Consider the following 19,495-nt stretch of genomic DNA (forward strand, 5'->3'; position numbering starts at 1 on the left):
CCTGACTTCAGAAGTCAGAGTTTCAGCACCAAAATGGAGAGTATGAAAGTGGGATGTACAAATTTATGGTCACCAATTTTCTGTATGTAGGCATATTGCAGTTGTGTTTGTTAGTGATGTAGTAAATTGATCATTATTACAGCAGCATGAAAGAGTAAAAGAAATAGTTCATACTAGCACAGGAATGCAAAAGGGAGGGAGGAATTAGGGACATGAATATTTGATACCAGAATGAACAACATCTGAAGAAAAGTGCAAAGAATGTATTTTTTTTTTTTTTCCCAGCAGTTGCGATTTTGAATTTTTCCCTCATAGGTACTGATATATATGAATTAATTTTAAAAAATACTATGACAACAGTGTCACATAGGGGCAAACTGTAATTTTGTTTAACTTACAATTGGCATTGTTATCATCATCATCATCATCATATCTCTCTCTCTCTCTCCCACACACATTTTTATAGTAGCTTACCTGAACAGCACTTAATGTATAAAGCAAATGAGGGTCATGTCCAACACTTGCTGATATACCTCCAGATTCATCCTGGCACATTCTAATGAAATCCAAAATTTCTTGCTTATTCATTCTGTCTAAATTACCCATTAGCTCAATAGCAGTTAAACCCCAGTACATTCCAGACATTCGAAGGTACTCAGTCATACAGTACTCCTGCAAGTGAAAAACTACATCATATCATTTCATGCATATAACGCAGACTATTAACAATATTCACTACGCATGAAAACGATAGACGAAAAAGAAACACTAATTCTCACATCTACACATAAGTGGTTATTTATTTCATACAGACTTAGGTTCAGGCCGAGTTAACAACTGATAAATGGAAAAACGAAAGTTTTGGTAACTACTCAACTGATATTACGAAATACAGCTATTGTCTAGCATATTGCTGGAAAAGTGAATGATCATTTTTCACGATCACTTACATATTCGTCTTTATTCATTCCATAAGAAGCGATGTAATCTGAATGCTTCTGTAGCAGCAATTCTTTTGGATGACTGTCATTCAAAGCGACATCTTTCACAAGTGCAGCCTGCAGACGAAATTTTACCTGCGTAAGTGTACCAAACGAAAGACACCAGGACCAATTAAAACGAATTTTAACTCACCATGTCTTTTCGGCGCCGTTATGTCTGTGACAGTTTTATTTCAAATTACGAACACTCGCAAAAACTAACAAATTGCAAAAATATTAAAATTTTCCCTAACCTCAACAACATAATCACCCAACTACTACCCGAATGTAAACACTACCAAGTGCCAAAGTTAAAAAAGACGTACACTTCGACATGGGACATCTATCTTTGCTTTGGAAATTTGAAAATCTGTAAATATTTCTTTAATTTTTATTTACTCCTACGTACCGGCCATACCACGCTACATAATAACTTAATATGAAAAGCCGATGATTCTACCCTCGAACTTACGAAATTCTTTTAAAACTGTAGGACGGAAACCTTAGCTGATTTACTAAATTAGAAAATAAATACAAATCGTATTACACAACACAAAGAATAACTTCATTTAAAGAGCCAATAAAATTTATGTAAAATAAATGTATGCATTATCGTAGATGACCAGTATGTGTAGCATATTCATATTATAGTCTTTGGAAAAGTTGTTGCTGGTAGTAGTGTGCCGGGTTGTTTTTCCACGAAGACGAAGTTTGTGTCTGTTGTTGTCATATTAACAATAGTAGTTTTATTTGAGGATGGCTGATGTTCTGGACATAGATAACGCTGAAGAATTTGAAGTTGATGACGAAGGCGATCGTAAGTAATGTTTAATCCTTTTACAATGCGAGTAACATAGAGCTTTCATATCCATATGTGTTTGTTAGCTTTTGTATACTTGCGTATATATCCAATGTGTATTACGTTATGTTATTCCAGACCAATAAATTCGGATTCTAAAAAATAAAAAATTCATTGTACTATAATATTCACCACTCTCGCTCATTTGTGGATGACGCGTGGTAGTTGCCGTGTTGGTTTTCTCATGACCAAACACAGATGCCGTCCCACAGTCGATGTTACGCCTCCGTTTGTTTCGTCGTAGATGCATTCATTTTCGCACTTTGCCCTCTCATTATTGATGGTTAAGAAGGCTTACAGCGATTTTCCTCGGTATCTCATTTGGGGTGTTGTAACCCCGTCGATGCCCCGTTTATTACCATTCCTGTTACGCGACAGACATTTTGATTTTTGTCCATTATCAATCCATCTGTGTTTTGATCGTTGTTGGAGATTGAATTGCAAGGTAATCGATTTGCTATTTAAGTTTTCCACATTTATAATTCCGCCCAAAAAAACGCAAAATAAAAACCAACTACTCCAAAAATTATCATCGCACCACAACTATCGATACCACAAACCAATACCTAAAACAACAAAAATTGGAAGGTGACACTTCACTTGACCTATATAGGTCAACAGCAACTCCCAATACCAAAACACACATAGCGACGACGACACTGGAATCTGATACTTCCCTTGACCTATATAAGTCAACAACCGGTCACGATACCAAAACACACATAGCTAGGATGACAAATTGCAGTCGACCTCTTCTCATGACCTATGCAGCTCAAGTACAACCGATGATACCAAAAAATTTGAAATAGAGTACTTTTCCCTAAGATATATAAATTAACCACAAGTGCCGATACCAAAACATCAGCCACCAACAATGAATAAAAACCCCAACGAACATCATAACACGAAAAAACAACAGACTAAAAAAAAATGACTACTTACCTTAAAAAAAGCTCTGCAGTACTTCACACTAACCCCTAACTTGCATGTTCTGCTTGCATATGTCGCATTTCACTATCTCCGTCACAGGCCCAAAAAGTTGCAGGAGCTTAATGACCCAACATGTCGTCCCCCATTTAAGCCCGCAGATGCGCACTAGTACACTTAGAAGTCATATCCATACCTAACAAAAGAATGCCACGGGTCAAAGCCAACGGGTGGGACTGAACGCCTCCGTTGACCCAAATCTAGTTCACCTCGATCTCTACAGGAGAGGTATTTCACCTTAAATTTTAATGTAAAACAGTTGTTGTTGTTGTTGTTGTTGTTGTGGTTTTCAGTCCTGAGACTGGTTTGATGCAGCTCTCCATGCTACTCTATCCTGTGCAAGCTTCTTCATCTCCCAGTACCTACTGCAACCTACATCCTTCTGAATCTACTTACTGTATTCATCTCTTGGTCTCCCTCTACGATTTTTACCCTCCACGGTGCCCTCCAATACTAAATTGGTGATCCCTTGATGCCTCAAAACATGTCCTACCAACCGATACCTCCTTCTGGTCAAGTTGTGCCACAAACTTTTCTTCTCCACAATCCTATTCAATACTTCCTCATTAGTTATGTGATCTACCCATCTAATCTTCAGCATTCTTCTGTAGCAGCACATTTCAAAAGCTTCTATTCTCTTCTTGTCCAAACTATTTATCATCCATGTTTCACTTCCATACGTGGCTACACTCCATACAAATACTTTCAGAAACGACTTCCTGACACTTAAATCTATACTCGATGTCAACAAATTTCTCTTCTTCAGAAACGCTTTCCTTGCCATTGCCAGTCTACATTTTATATCCTCTCTACTTCGACCATCATCAGTTATTTTGCTCCCCAAATAGCAAAACTCCTTTACTACTTTAAGTGTCTTATTTCCTAATCTAATTCCCTCAGCATCACCCGACTTAATTCTACTACATACAATTATCCTCGTTTTGCTTTTGTTGGTGTTCATCTTATATCCTCCATTCATGACACTGTCCATTCCATTCCTGTGCTGTCTCTGACAGAATTATAAAGTCATCGGCAAAACTCAAAGTTTTTATTTCCTCTCCATGGATTTTAATACCTACTCCAAATTTTTTTTTGTTTCCTTTACTGCTTGCTCAATATACAGATTGAATAACATCGGGGAGAGACTACAACCCTGTCTCACTCCCTTCCCAACCACTGCTTCCCTTTCATGTCCCTCGACTCTTATAACTGCCATCTGGTTTCTGTACAAATTGTAAATAGCCTTTCGCTCCCTGTATTTTACCCCTGCCACCTTCAGAATTTGAAAGAGAGTATTCCAGTCAACATTGTCAAAAGCTTTCTCTAAGTCTACAAATGCTAGAAACGTAGGTTTGCCTTTCCTTAATCTTTCTTCTAAGTTAAGTCATAGGGTCAGTATTGCCTCATTTGTTCCAACATTTCTACGGAAGCCTAACTGATCTTCCCCGAGGTCAGCTTCTACTAATTTTTCCATTCGTCTGTAAAGAATTCGTGTTAGTATTTTGCATCTGTGACTTATTAAACTGATAGTTCGGTAATTTTCACATCTGTCAACACCTGCTTTCTTTGGGATTGGAATTATTATATTCTTCTTGAAGTCTGAGGGTATTTCGCCTGTTTTGTACATCTTGCTCACCAGATGGTAGAGTTTTGTAAGGACTGGCTCTCCCGAGGCCGTCAGTAGTTCCAATGGAATGTTGTCTTCTCCGGGGCCTTGTTTCGACTCAGGTCTTTCAGTGCTCTGTCAAACTCTACACGCAGTATCCTATCTCCCATTTCATCTTCATCTACATCCTCTTCCAATTCTATAATATTGTCCTCAAGTATATCGCCCTTGTATAGACCCTCTATATACTCCTTCCACCTTTCTGCTTTATCTTCTTTGCTTAGAACTGGGATTCCGTCCGAGCTCTTGATGTTCATACAAGTGGTTCTCCTATCTCCAAAGGTCTCTTTTAATTTTCCTGTAGGCAGTATCTATCTTACCCCTAGTGAGATAAGCGTCTACATCCTTACATTTGTCCTCTAGCCATCCCTGCTTAGCCATTTTGCACTTCCTGTCGATCTCATTTTTGAGACGTCTGTATTCCTTTTTGCCTGCTTCATTTACTGCATTTTTATATTTTCTCCTTTCATCAATTAAATTCAATATTTCTTCTGTCACCCAAGGATTTCTACTAGCCCTCGTCTTTTTACCTACTTGATCCTCTGCTGCCTTCACTACTTCATCCCTCAAAGCTACCCATTCTTCTTCCACTGTATTTCTTTCCCCCATTCCTGTCAATTGCTCCCTTATGCTCTCCCCGAAAATCTGTACAACCTCTGGTTTAGTCAGTTTATCCAGGTCCCATCTCCTTAAATTCACACCTTTTTGCAGTTTCTTCAGTTTTAATCTACAGGTCATAACCAATTGATTGTGGTCAGAGTCCACATCTGCCCCTGGAAATGTCTTACAATTTAAAACCTGGTTCCTAAGTCTCTGTCTTACCATTACATAATCTATCTGATACCTTTTAGTATCTCCAGGGTTCTTCCATGTATACAGCCTTCTTTTATGATTCTTGAACCAAGTGTTACCTATGATTAAGTTGTGCTCTGTGCAAAATTCTACCAGGCGGCTTCCTCTTTCATTTCTTTGCCCCAGTCCATATTCACCTACTACGTTTCCTTCTCTCCCTTTCCCTACTACCAAATTCCAGTCACCCATGACTATTAAATTTTCATCTCCCTTCACTATCTGAATAATTTCTTTTATTTGATCATACATTTCTTCAATTTCTTCGTCATCTGCAGAGCTAGTTGGCATATAAACTTGTACTACTGTAGTAGGTGTGGGCTTCGTTTCTATCTTTGCCACAATAATGCGTTCACTATGCTGTTTGTAGTAGCTTATCCGCATACCTATTTTCTTATTCATTATTAAAGCTACTCCTGCATTACCCCTATTTGATTTTGTGTTTATAACCCTGTAGTCACCTGACCAGAAGTCTTGTTCCTCCTGCCACCGAACTTCACTAATTCCCACTATATCTGACTTTAACCTGTCCATTTCCCTTTTTAAATTTTCTAACCTACCTGCCCGATTAAGGGATCTGACATTCCACGCTCCGATCCGTAGAACACCAGTTTTCTTTCTCCTGATAACGACATAAAACAGTATATTCCATAAAGCAGAATACCTGGTATGTCTTTAGCTTCAGTGTCATAAAAATTATACAGTTGTTCTTATCCATGTGTGTATTAGTAAGCTTCTCCTCTGTTCTTCTTAGCAAGTAGGTCTTAAAAGAGAAAAAAATAAACAATGCCACCCACTCATATTTCTTGAGTATAAGAGAGACAAGAGTTTGACTCATCAAACTTGCAGAAAGATGACACAGTTCTTCTTTTATCCTCTGCTATTGTTATTCATGTGGATCACAGCAAGGAAAAAGTACTGAAAATACTCACCAAGTAGTTTTGCACACTGATGAGTTACATTCTCCAAGTGTTGTCCTTGAAATACTTGTGGTCGCTTGTTTTCTAATCAGCTAGTTATAATCTTCATCATGTTGAGTACCACAGCTAACTAACACTAATATTAATGATCAATGAAAACCTCCATTGCTGCATAATTAGACATTACTGTTTTATACAGGTTTCATTTCTGGAACATTATTAGGTTGCCCAGTTGTGCCATTATCATGATATAAATTGTCTGTTTGTTATGTAGAAACAAAATCTGGGAACAATGATCACAGAAATTTTGCTGACTGACTGGCAGCAACCTGACGTTTCTTAGCAGACTTTTTCTAGTGTACACAACTTGCCATGCCTATTTACTAGGCTTCTGTTAGATGGTTGGCAGATTGTTTGTATTCATTGTTTTGAAAAAAAATTTGGCTGACACCTTTCTTTGGGTCCCAGTGTTATAATGTCAGTACTAAACCATGATACGGCACGTGTTTTCCGTTCTTGTCTACCATATAAGTCGTATTGGCCTACTTATTTACAAGCTTTCCTGTGATAACTGGGATATGAGCTACAGGTCCTCCAAATTTTCGTTTCAATTCCTCAGTAGTTCTTGGCTGTCTGCAGTAATAGTTGACATTTATTTTACCAACATATTTGTTGAATTAAAATATTTTCTCATCTTTTTGACATATTGTTTAACTCAAATAGACATTGATCCCTCACAATCTTTCTCTAATTTAGCTTGAAATTTGCATTTGGTATACTGCCAGGAGATATAGGAGAGTTTGCACTCATGAGTAGTGGGATTAGGGGTAGCTTAGTGTATAGCATACAATTTCATTATTAAATGGCAGCAGTGTATTATGGAAATGATTTTGAGATGCTAGCAGCAATCTGGAGGGGCATAAAAGGGGAACGGATTGTAGTGTACAGGTGGGGAGAAAGACGAACACTGTCTGGTGGAGTGTTCAGGGATCAGCCTGCCAACAGGTTCAGCGTCAGATCTTCAGCCAGCGTGGTGGGGGGGGGGGGGGGGGGAGGAACAAAAAAGGAGCGGGGAAAGACGGGTGGATGCATAGACAGAGGGTGGGAGATAAAAATGGGGAGGAGTTGATAGAACAGAGGTGGTGAAATACGTGTGGTTTAGGGTGTGGGGACAGTATGTTACCGTAGGTTGAGGCCAAGATAATTACAAGAGTGGAGAATGTGTTGTAAGGATAACACCCATATGTGTGGTTCAGAAAAGCTGTTGGTGGAGAGAAGGATCCAGATGACTCTGGTAGTGAAGCAACTATTAAATCAAGTGTCTTATGTTCAGCTGCAGTTTGGTGGTGGGCATTCATCCTTGTGGACAGCTGGTTGGTAGTCATACCAACATAAAAAGCTATGTAATGATTGCCACAGAGCTGATAAATGACATAGCTGCTTTCACAAGTCGTCTGGCCCCTGATGGGATAGGATAAACCTGTGACACTACTGCAGTAGGAAGTGCTGGGTGGATGGATTGGCCAAGAGATATGATCCTTGTGACAAGGGGTAGGAATTGGGTGTGGCATAGGCATGGACTGGGATGTTGTGGAGGTTGGGTGGGTGACAGAACACTGCTTGAGGAGGGGTGGGAAGTATCTCCGGTAGGATATCCCTCATTTCAGGGCACAATGATAGGTAATCGAAGCCCTGGCGAAGGATGTGATTCAGTTGTTCGAGTATCGGGTAGTACTGGGTGATAAAGGGTACACTTCTTTGTGGCTGGTTCTTCGGTGTAGTGGGGCTCTGAGGGGAAATGGCACAGGACTGTTTGCGGAGTAGGTGTGGGAGATAATGCTTCTCTGTGAAGACCTTGTTGAGACTTCAATCATACTGAGCAAGGGAATTTTAGTCACTGCAGATACACAGTTTCCGGGTGGCCAGGGTATATGGGAGGGATTTGTTGTTGTTGTGAAAGTGATGACAGCTGTCAAAATGCAGGTACTGTTGGTGGTTGGTGGGTTTAGTGGGGACAGTTGTGCTGATAAAGGCATCAGAGAGGAGGTGGTCTACATCTAGGAAGATGTCACACTGCGTTGAGGACCTGGTGAAATGTGAAATGGGAGAGGTGTTGAGGTTTTGAAGGAACAAAGATTGGGCGTCTTGGCCCTCTGTCCAGATCATGAAGATATCGATGAACCTGACCTAGACTATGGTTTGGTGTTTTGGGAGGTTAATAAGGTATCCTAGAGATGGGCCTTAAAAAGGTTGCCATGGGAGGATGCCAATTTGTTACCATACCTTCCCTTGGAATGAAAAGTAGTTGTGTGTTAGGATAAAGTTAGTAAGATGTGTGAGGAGTGGGGTAGTTGGTTTAGAGTTTGAAGGATGTTGGGAAAATCAGTATTCAGTAGCCTTCAATAGACTGTGGTCATACTGCTATTGAACACCACCTGCCCAGTCCACCCGTCCACCTATTGCAGTCCTGTCACAGGTTTATCCTATCCCATCAGGGGCCAGGCCACCTGTGAAAGCAGCTATGTCATTTATCAGCTCTGCTGCAATCATTGCACAGCTTTTTATAATGTTATGACCACCAACCAGATGTCCACAAGGATGAACAGCCACTGCCAAACTGTGGCCAAGAGCAGTGTAGACCACTGTGTGGCACAACATGGAGCTGAACATAACACACTTGATTTCAATGGTTGCTCACTACCAGAGCCATCTGGAGTCTTCTCTCCACCACCAGCTTTTCCGAACCATGCAGATGGGTGTTACCCTCACAACACATTCTCCACTCCTGTAATTATCCCGGCCTCAACCTACAGTCACATACTGACCACAAACTCTCAACCCAACATTTTCCACCCCCTCTATCCTATCATCTCCTCCCCATTCTCATCTCCCACCCTCTTTATTTGCAGCTCTCTCCCTATGCAGCCACCCATCTTTCCCCACCCATCTCCTTTTTTGTTACTTTTTTTCTCCACCTCACTGTCTCAAGACCTCCTGACACTGCACCTGTGGGCAGTCTAGTCCCTGCTTACTCCCCAGACAGTGTTTGTCTCTTTCCTGACCCACACTTTACTATCCCTTCCCCTTCTCCACCCCCTCCAGGCTGGTGCTTGCATCCAACATGATGTTGCATCCCGGTACGAGATGCTGGAGTTGGCGGTTTTGTGTGTGTGTGTGTGTGTGTGTGTGTGTGTGTGTGTGTTTTTTGTACCGACTAAGTCTGTTGGCGAAATCTTTATCTGAGTGTCTTTTAATTGTGCCTCTCTGCAACTTGACTTGTCTTCTTTATGGTGAGTAGCAATCTGTTTTTTCCTACATTGTCGTAGTTCTACGTGCAGTTTCCATTGTTGGAAAGGACTCTGAGTAACATAAAAAATAATTTGGAAGTCATGCTGTTGCAAGGCCATTCCGCCACCACTTTCAAATCTCAAATATTTGTTTTAAGGGGTCCAGGGCATACACATCTCACTCAGTGAAATAGGAACCCTACTCATGATGGATATATATTGGATCTAAAGGCAACAAATAAACCTGACCTCTTTGAGGATGTTCACATCGAAACTGCTATCAGTGACCACGATGTGATTATGGCAGCAATGATAACCAAAGTACAAAGGACAACTAAAACAAGCAGAAATATATGTATGTTCAGTAGACTAGATAAAAATAATTAGCTACGTCATATCTATCTCAATGAGTTACTTGAAACTTTCAGCACAGATCAAGAGAACGTATAGGAACTCTGGCTCAAGTTTAAAAGAATAGTTGATCATCCACTGGACAGATATTACCGAGTACAACAGTTCATAATGGGACAGAACCTCCACGGTAAAGAAACTTCTAAAGAAACAGAGATTACTCAATGATAGGTGTAAAACAAAGCGTAGCACTGTAGATAGAGAGATGCTGAATGAAACACGTTTGGTTGTCAAGAGAGCAATGTGTGATGCCTTCAGTGACTACCATAGTAGCATATTGTCAAATGACATTTCGCAAAGTCCAAAGAAATTCTGGACGTATGTATAAGCTGTTAGTTGCACCAAAGTTAGTGTTCAGTCCCTAGTGATTGATACAGGAACTGAAACTGAGGGTAGCAAAGCAAAATCTGAAATGCTTAACTCCATTTTTAATTGTTCCTTTACAAAGGATAACCCAGGAGACTTGCCCCAGTTTAATCCTCATACCAATGAAGAGATTAATGAAATAAGTAAGTCAGTGGTGTTGAGAAACAGCTGAAATCGTTAAAATTGAACAAAAGCTCCAGGCCCCAGTGGAATTCCTGTCAGATTCTGTACTGAGTTAGCCTCTCTTCTTGCTATAATCTTATCATAGATCCCTCCCCAATTGTTGGAAAAGGCACAGATCACACCCATCTACAAGGAGTTTAGTAGAAGTGATGCACAAAACTAGCATCTAATATCCTTGATATCGATTTGTTGTAGAGTCTTAGAATATATTCTGAGCTCAAAGATAATGAGGTATCTTGAACAGAATGATCTCTTCAGTGGAAACGAGCAAGGACTTCGAAAATATCAATCATTTGAAACCCAACTTGCACTTTTCTCAGATAACATACAGAAAACTTTGGATTAAGGCAGCCAGGTAGATGCAGTGTTTCTTAATTTCCAAAGGCATTTGACCTGGTATCACACCTGTGCTTATTGTCAAAAGTACAGTCATATGGGGAATCAAGTGAAATTTGTGACTGGATTTAGGACACTCGGGTTGGGAGGACACAGAAGGTTTTCTCTGATGGAAAGTCAGTGTCAAATGTAGAAGTAACTGAGGGTGTGTTGGGACCCTTGCTGCTCATGTTGTAGATTGCAGGCGATATTAATAATAAAGTCAGGCTTTTTTCAGATGATGGAGTTATCTATAATGACGTACTATCTGACAGAACTGCGTAAATATTCAGTCAGAGCTTGATAAGATTTCAACATGGCACAGAGATTGGCATCTTGCTCCAAATGTTGAGATATGTAAAATTTTGCACTTCACAAAACCAAAAACTGTAGTATCCTATGACTATATTATGAATGAGTCTTTGGTGGAATCAGCCAACTCATAGAAATGCCTGGGTTCAATGCTTTGTGGGGATATGAAATGGAATGCTCACATAGGTTCAGTTGCGGATGAAGCAGGTGGTAGACTTCAGTTTATTGGTAGCGTACTGGGGAAGTGAAATCAGTCTACAAAAGAGATTGCGTACAAATCACACGTGCAACCCATCTTTGAATATTGCTCAAGTGTGTGGGATCTGTACTAGATAGGACTAACAGGGGATAATGAAGTTATACAGAGAAGGGCAGCACAAATGGTCATGGGTTTTGTTTAATCCCTAGGAGAATGTCACAGAGATACTGAAGGAACTGAAATAGTAGACTCTTGAAGACAGACATAAACTATCCTGAGAAAGTCTATTAACAAAGTTTCAATGACCAGCTTTTAATGATTACCCTAGGGGATGTACTACAACCCTCTACACATCGCTCACAAGGGACCTCGATGATGGGATTAGAATAATTACTGTCTGCACAGAGTCATTCAGATAATCATTCTTCCCATGCTCCATACGTGAATGGAACAGGAAGAAACCCTAGTAGGTGGTACAATGGGAAGTACTGTCTGCCATCCACCCACAGTGGTTTGCAGATTATAGACATAGATGTAGATGAATGGGACAAATGACCATCTCCATGTCCTTGGAGAATGTCTCAAATATTTTGATGACTTTGGAAGGAATGGGATTTTGTATTGATTTTCCCACTTTACAGGTCACCTGCAGAATGATATAAGCAAACTACGAATGCACATATTAAGAGATTGGTTCTTGTACAATTAACCAGTGAAAGACAATAACACACATATTGGTCACTTAATTTCATCTCTCGTAAACACACACACACACACAGTTTTAACACCTCTCACCAGCACTAATATTGTGCCTTGTTGGAAAGTGTGATGCTACATCCTATGTGGTTTTTGTACCATCATCAGCCCTCCTCATTCATTTAGGCAACCTTTCCGCTGCTTCAAACATTCAGTGGCTGTGTTGTTAGGACCATGCTAATATCTGTGCCATGTCATGTATGATGATCAGACATGTACATGTGGGGCATAACTTCTATACATCATTGTTAGTTGATGCTTGTGGGTGGTTTGGCTGTTCACAAGTAGTTGTTGCCTAACACTGAATCAGTTCTGCACTGTGGTTCATACAACTGCCTCCCTCTGCGGGTTCGGGGGTTAGAATAGTCCCACGGTATTCCTGCCTGTCGTAAGAGGCGACTAAAAGGAGTCTCAAACTTTTCGGACTTATATGATGGTCCCCTGTTGGGTTTGACCTCCATCTCTCAAAATTTTCCGAAGAGCGAGCCGATTGGGGAAGGGCGCCCTACTTGGTACGTTGTGTCCATCTTGCAATCAGACCTTTCGCCAGCTTATACACCGTTGAACTGCAGTCCTGTCCGCTCTCTATCTCTTGGGCATGACTCTTTTTCTGCGTGCAGATAACACCTTGCACTGTGCAGTGCCTCTTTCTGCACCGACGGCGACCATGGACCACATGTTACCTAACATCCAGCACGGTAGCCAGTCCATTGTGGTGGGGCCGCCATGTACCCTGTTGGTTGTAGCCCCCTGACAACACAGGGATCGTTCTACTGATGCCTGCGCCGTTAACTCCCCACGTATGCCAAGGAGTAGATGCCTATCCTCCTGGGGTATCGGGACTCCCGGCAACGGCCATCCTGCCAGGTGGCTCTTGCCGTGGCTGGGTGGCGCCTGTGGGGAGGGCTCTTGGTCGGAGTAGGTGGCATCAGGGCGGATGACCCGCAATGAAGCGTGGTACATCGTCTCTCACTGGTGGCCAGCCGCCAGCAGTCTCTAAGCGTTCTCGGGCTCAGTTTAACGCTCAGAAGTACGATCCGAAAACGTGCCCCTCCCTGGCCACGCCGTGGGAGGAACGTAAGTCTCAGGATGGCAGTAGCAGTTATTCGCCCTGCTTCTTAGTTTGTACGAGGGCTGATGGGGAGTCTTTTCTCTCCACAACGCCTCAGTTCTTCGTCTAGCATTTAGAGGACAAGTTTGGGGAGGTGGAGGGCTTGTCAAAAATGCGCTCTGGGTCAGTCCTGATACAAACGGCATCCTCTGCCCAGTCACGACGGTTACTCGCTTGTGACAAGTTGGGGGATGTTGCCGTTACGAACACACTCCATAAGAGTTTAAATATGGTCCAGGGAGTTATTTACCATAGGGATCTTCTTTTGCAGTCTGATGAAGAGCTGCGTGCCAATTTAGAGCGTCGAGGTGTACATTTCGTCCGGTGTGTTCATCGGGGTCCGAAGGAAAATCAGATTGCTACCGGTGCCTTCATCTTGGCCTTCGAAGGGGATACCTTACCGGAAAAGGTCAAGGTGATGGTCTACCGATATGACGTTAAGCCCTATATCCCTCCCCCGATGCGATGCTTTAAGTGCTGGAAGTTCGGCCATATGTCTTCTCGCTACACTTCCAGCCTCACATGTCGAGATTGCGGACGCCCATCACATCCCAATACTCCATGTGCCCCGCCTCCCATCTGTGTCAACTGCAGGGAGCACCATTCACCTTGCTCGCCAGACTGCCAAATTTTCCAGAAAGAGCGTAAAATCATGGAATACAAGACTCTGGACCGACTAACCTATACTGAGGCCAAAAGGAAATACGACTGACTCCATCCTGTGAGAATGACATCTTCCTACGCTGCTGCTACAACACCTGTGCTAGCCCCATCTGTTTCTCAAACTGTGGCCGGATCGACGAGTAGTACAACTCCTCCTGCCCCCTCGCCACTGGGGGGCTCTACCCACCGGGTTGCTCCTACGCCACCTACCTCAGGAGCAACACCATCCCACCCATCGGGGACATCCATCCCCACTTTTAAGCCGGAGAAGTGTCCAACTTCTTCGGCTTCTCACGCTCGCAAGGGGTCCCTTGGGTCCCTCCCTTCCCAGGTTTCCGCCAGCGAGAAGGCTGACGACCGACAGTGGCGTAAGTGCCCGCAATCAGCTGGTTGTAGGGCTTCACGATCCTCCTCCGTCCCGAAGACGGAATCGGTGAAGCCCTCCCAGTCGGTGCGACCCAAGGAACGGCATGAGAAACCCAAGAAGAGCTCTCAGCCCAAGGAACTCGCGGTGGCAGCCATCCCACCGCAACCTTCCAGCTCTGCGTCTGAGGATGCGGTGGAGATTCTGGCGTCTGCTGAGGACCTCGATCTCGCCGGTCCATCAGACGCCATGGAAAGCACTATCACAGGTGCTAAATCGGAGGCAGCAGGTGACCCAGCGGCGTAATCTCCCTTCCCAGTCCTATCATGCCTTTCTCAGCCATGGACAACACCATCCTCCAGTGGAACTGCAGCGGTTTCTTCCACCATCTAGCTGAGCTCCACCAACTTATCACTGCCGCTATTGAGCCTCTCTCTAACGATGACATTGATGCAGTGGTTCAATCGGTCACCACCGGCATCGTTACTGCCGCCGAATCTGCCATTCCCTGTTCTTCTGGGTCCCCTCGGCGGCGGACTGTGCCTTGGTGGTCGCCTGAGATCGCTGAAGCGATTAAAGCTCGCCGGCGGGCACTCCAGCGTTACAAGCGACATCCCTCAATTGAACACCTTATCGCCTTCAAACGGCTGCGTGCGCGAGCCCGCCGCATTATTCGCCAACACAAGCAGGAGTGCTGGGAGCGGTATGTATCCACCATTGGCCTCCATGTCACTCCATCGCAGGTCTGGGCCAAGATTCGCCGCCTCTATGGCTATCGGACGCCTGTGAGCGTCCCTGCGCTCTCACTGAATGGAGCAGTTTGTACTGACCCCGACGTCACTGCAAACCGCTTGGCAGAGCACTTTGCTCTGAATTCCGCATCTGCCAACTACCCCTTGGGCTTCCGCTCCATTAAAGAGCGGATAGAACGTCGGAGTCTTTCTTTTCGCACCCACCATCCTGAATTGTACAATGTTCCATTCAGTGAGTGGGAATTCCACAGTGCCCTCACCACTTGTCCTGATACCGCTCCTGGCCCAGATAGCATCCACTCTCAGATGCTGAAACACCTTTCAGTGGACTGCCAGCGACACCTCCTCGACCTTTACAACCGCATTTGGGTCGAGGGTGAGTTTCCGTCGCAATGGCGGGAAAGTCTTGTTTTCCCCATTCTGAAACCGGGGAAGAACCCTTTGGAGATGGACAGCTACCGTCCCATTAGCCTCACCAACGTTCTTTGCAAGTTGCTTGAACGGATGGTGAGCCAGCGCTTGAATTGGGTACTGGAGTCTCGGGGCCTTCTGGCTCCGTCTCAGGGTGGGTTCCGTAAAGGCCGCTCCGCCGCCGACAATCTGGTGAGCCTGGAGTCGGCCATCCGTACTGCCTTTGCGCGCTGTCAGCATCTCGTCGCTGTCTTTTTCGACATGCGGAAGGCGTATGATACGACATGGCGTCATCTCATCCTTTCTACGCTTCATGGATGGGGCCTTCGGGGCCCTCTGCCCTTTCTATATCCACAATTTTCTGTCGTATCGTACCTTCCGGGTGCACGTCGCGGCCTCATATAGTTCCTTCCAAGTCCAGGAGAACGGTGTGCCACAGGGTTCTGTTCTAAGTGTCTGTCTGTTTTTAATAGCCATTAACGGGCTCGCTGCGGCCGTGGGAAATTCTGTCTCCGCTTCGCTGTATGCTGACGACTTCTGCCTTTACTACAGCTCTATTGGCATTGCAGCTGCTGAACGTCAGCTACAGGGCACAGTCCACAAGGCGCAGTCTTGGGCTGTAGCGCATGGTTTTCAGTTTTCGGCAGCCAAGACCTGCATTATGCATTTCTGCCGGCGACGCACTGTTCACCCGGAGCCGCGGCTTTATCTTGACGGCGAGCTTCTTTCAGTGGTGGAGTCACATAGGTTTTTGGGGGTGGTTTTTGATGCCCGGTTGTCTTGGCTGCCTCATATTCGGCAGCTTAAACAGGCGTGTTGGCGGCATCTAAACGCTATGCGATGCCTGAGCCACACTGGGTGGGGCGCCGACCGATCTACTCTACTACGGCTTTACCAGGTGTTGATCCAGTCCCGTCTGGACTATGGGAGTCTGGCTTATGGCTCAGCATCCCCATCTGCGTTGCGGCTGCTGGACCCAATCCTCCACAGTGGGATACGCCTTGCCACTGGTGCCTTCCGGACCAGCCCTGTGGACAGCATACTTGTGGAAGCAGGTGTCCCTCCACTGCGGTTACGACGCCAACAATTACTGGCTGCTTATTCTGCCCATGTTTTTAGCTCGCCCGGGCATCCAAATTATCGTGTCCTGTTCCCGCAGTCAGTTGTCCGTCTGCCAGAACGTCGGCCCCGGTCGGGTTGTCCGATCGCCGTACGCGTCAAACAGCTTCTCTACGGGCTTGAGTGTTTCCCTGTACCACCTCCTTTCCGGGCCCCTCTGCGTACACATCCATGGTGTGTGCCTCACCCTTGCCTTCGGCTCGACTTGGCACAGGGCCCGAAGGACTCAGTCCCTCCGGTGGCCTTCCGACGCCGCTTTCATTCCATCCTGGCCACATATCAGGGCTCTGGCGTTGTCTATACCGACGGTTCGATGGTTGCTGGTCGTGTCGGTTATGCGCTAACTCGAGGGGCCATTCTGAACAATGTTCGTTGCCGGCTGGCTGCAGTGTTTACACTGCTGAGCTGGTCGCCATCTTTCGTGCCCTAGAGTATATCCACTCCTGCTCAGGTGAATCCTTCGTTATCTGTAGCGATTCCCTGAGCGGTTTACGAGCTCTCGACCAGTGTTTCCCTCGTTCTCGTCTGATGATGGCTATCCAGGAGTCCCTGCATACTCTTGCCCGTTGCGGCAGATCTGTGGTCTTCGTTTGGACCTCGGGCCATGTTGGGATACCCGGAAATGAAACTGTTGACCGCCTGGCGAAAGAGGCCACTAGTGCACCATCTCTGGAGATTGGCCTCCCGGCGACTGATTTGCAGGCACTATTACGCTGCAAAGTTTTCGATTTATGGGACACTGATTGGCGCAACCTGCCTGTGCCAAACAAACTCTGCCGTATCAAGGAGACGACTACTGTGTGGCGGTCATCCATACGAGCCAACCGCAGGGAATCAGTCGTCCTTTGTTGGCTCCGCATTGGCCACACCCAACTCACGCACAGTTATTTACTGTGTCATGAGGATCCCCCTCTTTGTCGTTGTGGGGCGTCCTTGACGGTGGTCCATATTCTGTTGGAGTGCGCCCTTTTAACTGTGCTCAGGCAGACTTTGGCCCTGCCTGATACGCTCTCTGCGCTTTTATCTGACGACGCTTCCATAGCGGACATAGTTCTGCGTTTTATTCAGGCAGGGGGATTTTATCGCTTAATGTAAGTGTGTGTTTTTGTGTTGATTCTGGCCTATGGCCTACGATTTGTCTGGTTTTTTTTCTTTTTTCATGTGTTTCTCGGTGGTTGGCTTTTCCCTTTTTGTTTGTATGGTCGGCCAACCACCGTCACACTCTGTGTGATTTTAGTTTGTCTTGTCTGGTCTTTGTCTACGTTTCTCTTGTTCTGTGTCGTCCGTCTTATCGTCTGTTGATTGTTTTTATCCTCTGTGGGTGTTTTTAGTATATGGAAAAAGGGACCGATGACTGTAGCAGTCAGGTCCCTTTAACCCCCACAAACCAACCATACAACTGCTATTGTAATCTGCAGCAATGTGTCTACTGAAATATTGGGTATCAGGTGAATATTATGTTGTATGCGGCATCATGCATCTACAGCTACATCTACATCCTTGCTTTTTGAACCACAGTGAAGTGTATGGCAGAATGTACCAATTATTAGGGCTTCTCCCTGTTCCATTCAGGAAGAATGACTATTTAAATAGACCTGTGTGCTGTAATTGGCCTAATGATACCTATAGGAATGAATGATACACTGTGGGTTGTAGTATATCCTAGTATCATCAATTAAAGCTATTTCTTGAAACTTTACAAGCAGGCATTCTTGGGAAAGTTTGTGTCTAACTTAAGTGTCTGCCATTTCAGTTCCTTCAGTGTCTGACACTCTCCAATGTGTCAGACAAACCTGTGACCATTCGTGCTGTTATATGCAGATTACTGTAGATTAGGTTAATACTTGTTCCATAGATCATGAATATGACACTTCATTATGATGTGGAACTTTTCAGTTTAACAAAAGGTCTCTTTACAGGACATAATTCAGTCTTACTTTTAATAATTGTAAAGTTACTAACTTATATCTAAAAATTCACCTGTTGAGTAGATATTCCCATTAAGTGATTCTTGGCTACTTGTCAGAGTTTTTATGATATTTGCTATGTAACCAACATCATTGAATATCCCGTTATCCTATTTTGTATGGGTCCTACACACATAGGCAGTATTCTAGGCTAGGTCATTGAATGGTTTTTAAGTAATCTTCTGGGCAATGTATTTAGCCACTGGTTTGTAGAAAAGGACATTACAATGCAAGTGTGTAGTTTGTGGTGACATGGGGATGTCTGTGGGCTGCCTAAATCACTTCTGGCAAATGCAAGACAGGTTCCTTTAAATAGGATACAGATGATTTCCTTCCTATATCTGAGGTTGTACTCTGCCCTTAATGGCCGTGTCATTCATGTGCTCATGAATGTACTCTTGAGGAACTGATCTAGTTAATTGATTAATAGGAGTTTTGGAAAGCTAATTCAGTAATGTTTCACTTGAATCTCTTTCTGTTTTTCTGGTGATATAAGCATGCAACTACCTAATAAGTGCTGAGAAATGGAAATTTACCCCTGTTATTGTGGCATGCATGCCAGGCCTGACTCCAGATTTTACAGAATGTCTTACACTCCATGTGTATTGATTCATTCCTAATTATGTTTTTGTTGTACTGTATGTAGACATTTATTTGAAATATCCTTAAAAAGTTGTCACAGTACCAAGTGTGAGGCACCTGCTTTCTGGTTTTCTTATAACTGCCGAGCTTGGAGAACTGAGTGGGTACTTCTTCACTTTTTAGTGGTTGTCCAGTGTTGGATGTGAACATACAACACAATAGCACTACCACAGCGGCACTGGCTTGACAGTTTACTTGAGTGGTTAGTAATATATTGTGGCAGGAAACGTATGGAAGGTGATGATTGCTGGTTTCATTAAACTGTAGTGGAGCCATAAACTGCGAGGAAATTACAAAGAGTGTACTCATGAAAGAT

The 19,495-nt window shown here is 44.0% G+C and overlaps 2 protein-coding genes across 3 annotated transcripts in view; one reads left to right on the top strand and one right to left on the bottom strand.

Moving 5' to 3' along the window:
* The window catches only part of LOC126272247 (geranylgeranyl transferase type-2 subunit beta), a 61,211-nt gene extending 59,665 nt beyond the window's left edge, over positions 1 to 1,546 (bottom strand). The window contains exons 1-3 of one of the 2 annotated variants that reach the window (XM_049974958.1): positions 1,135 to 1,546; positions 951 to 1,058; positions 475 to 672 (exon numbers count right to left, since the gene is read on the bottom strand). In XM_049974958.1, coding sequence (XP_049830915.1) covers positions 475 to 672; positions 951 to 1,058; positions 1,135 to 1,137 — 309 coding nt within the window. In that variant the 5' untranslated portion in view covers positions 1,138 to 1,546. The remainder of the gene's footprint in view (positions 1 to 474; positions 673 to 950; positions 1,059 to 1,134) is intronic. The other variant, XM_049974959.1, reaches the window with a different exon arrangement.
* A 74-nt stretch (positions 1,547 to 1,620) lies between these two features.
* The window catches only part of LOC126272248 (RNA-binding protein 8A), a 66,714-nt gene continuing 48,839 nt past the window's right edge, over positions 1,621 to 19,495 (top strand). The window contains exon 1 of the mRNA XM_049974960.1: positions 1,621 to 1,797. Within this exon, the coding sequence (XP_049830917.1) occupies positions 1,737 to 1,797 (61 nt within the window). The 5' untranslated portion in view covers positions 1,621 to 1,736. The remainder of the gene's footprint in view (positions 1,798 to 19,495) is intronic.

Source organism: Schistocerca gregaria, chromosome 5 (genome assembly GCF_023897955.1).
Source record: "Schistocerca gregaria isolate iqSchGreg1 chromosome 5, iqSchGreg1.2, whole genome shotgun sequence".
Classification (NCBI taxonomy): Eukaryota; Metazoa; Arthropoda; class Insecta; order Orthoptera; family Acrididae; genus Schistocerca; species Schistocerca gregaria.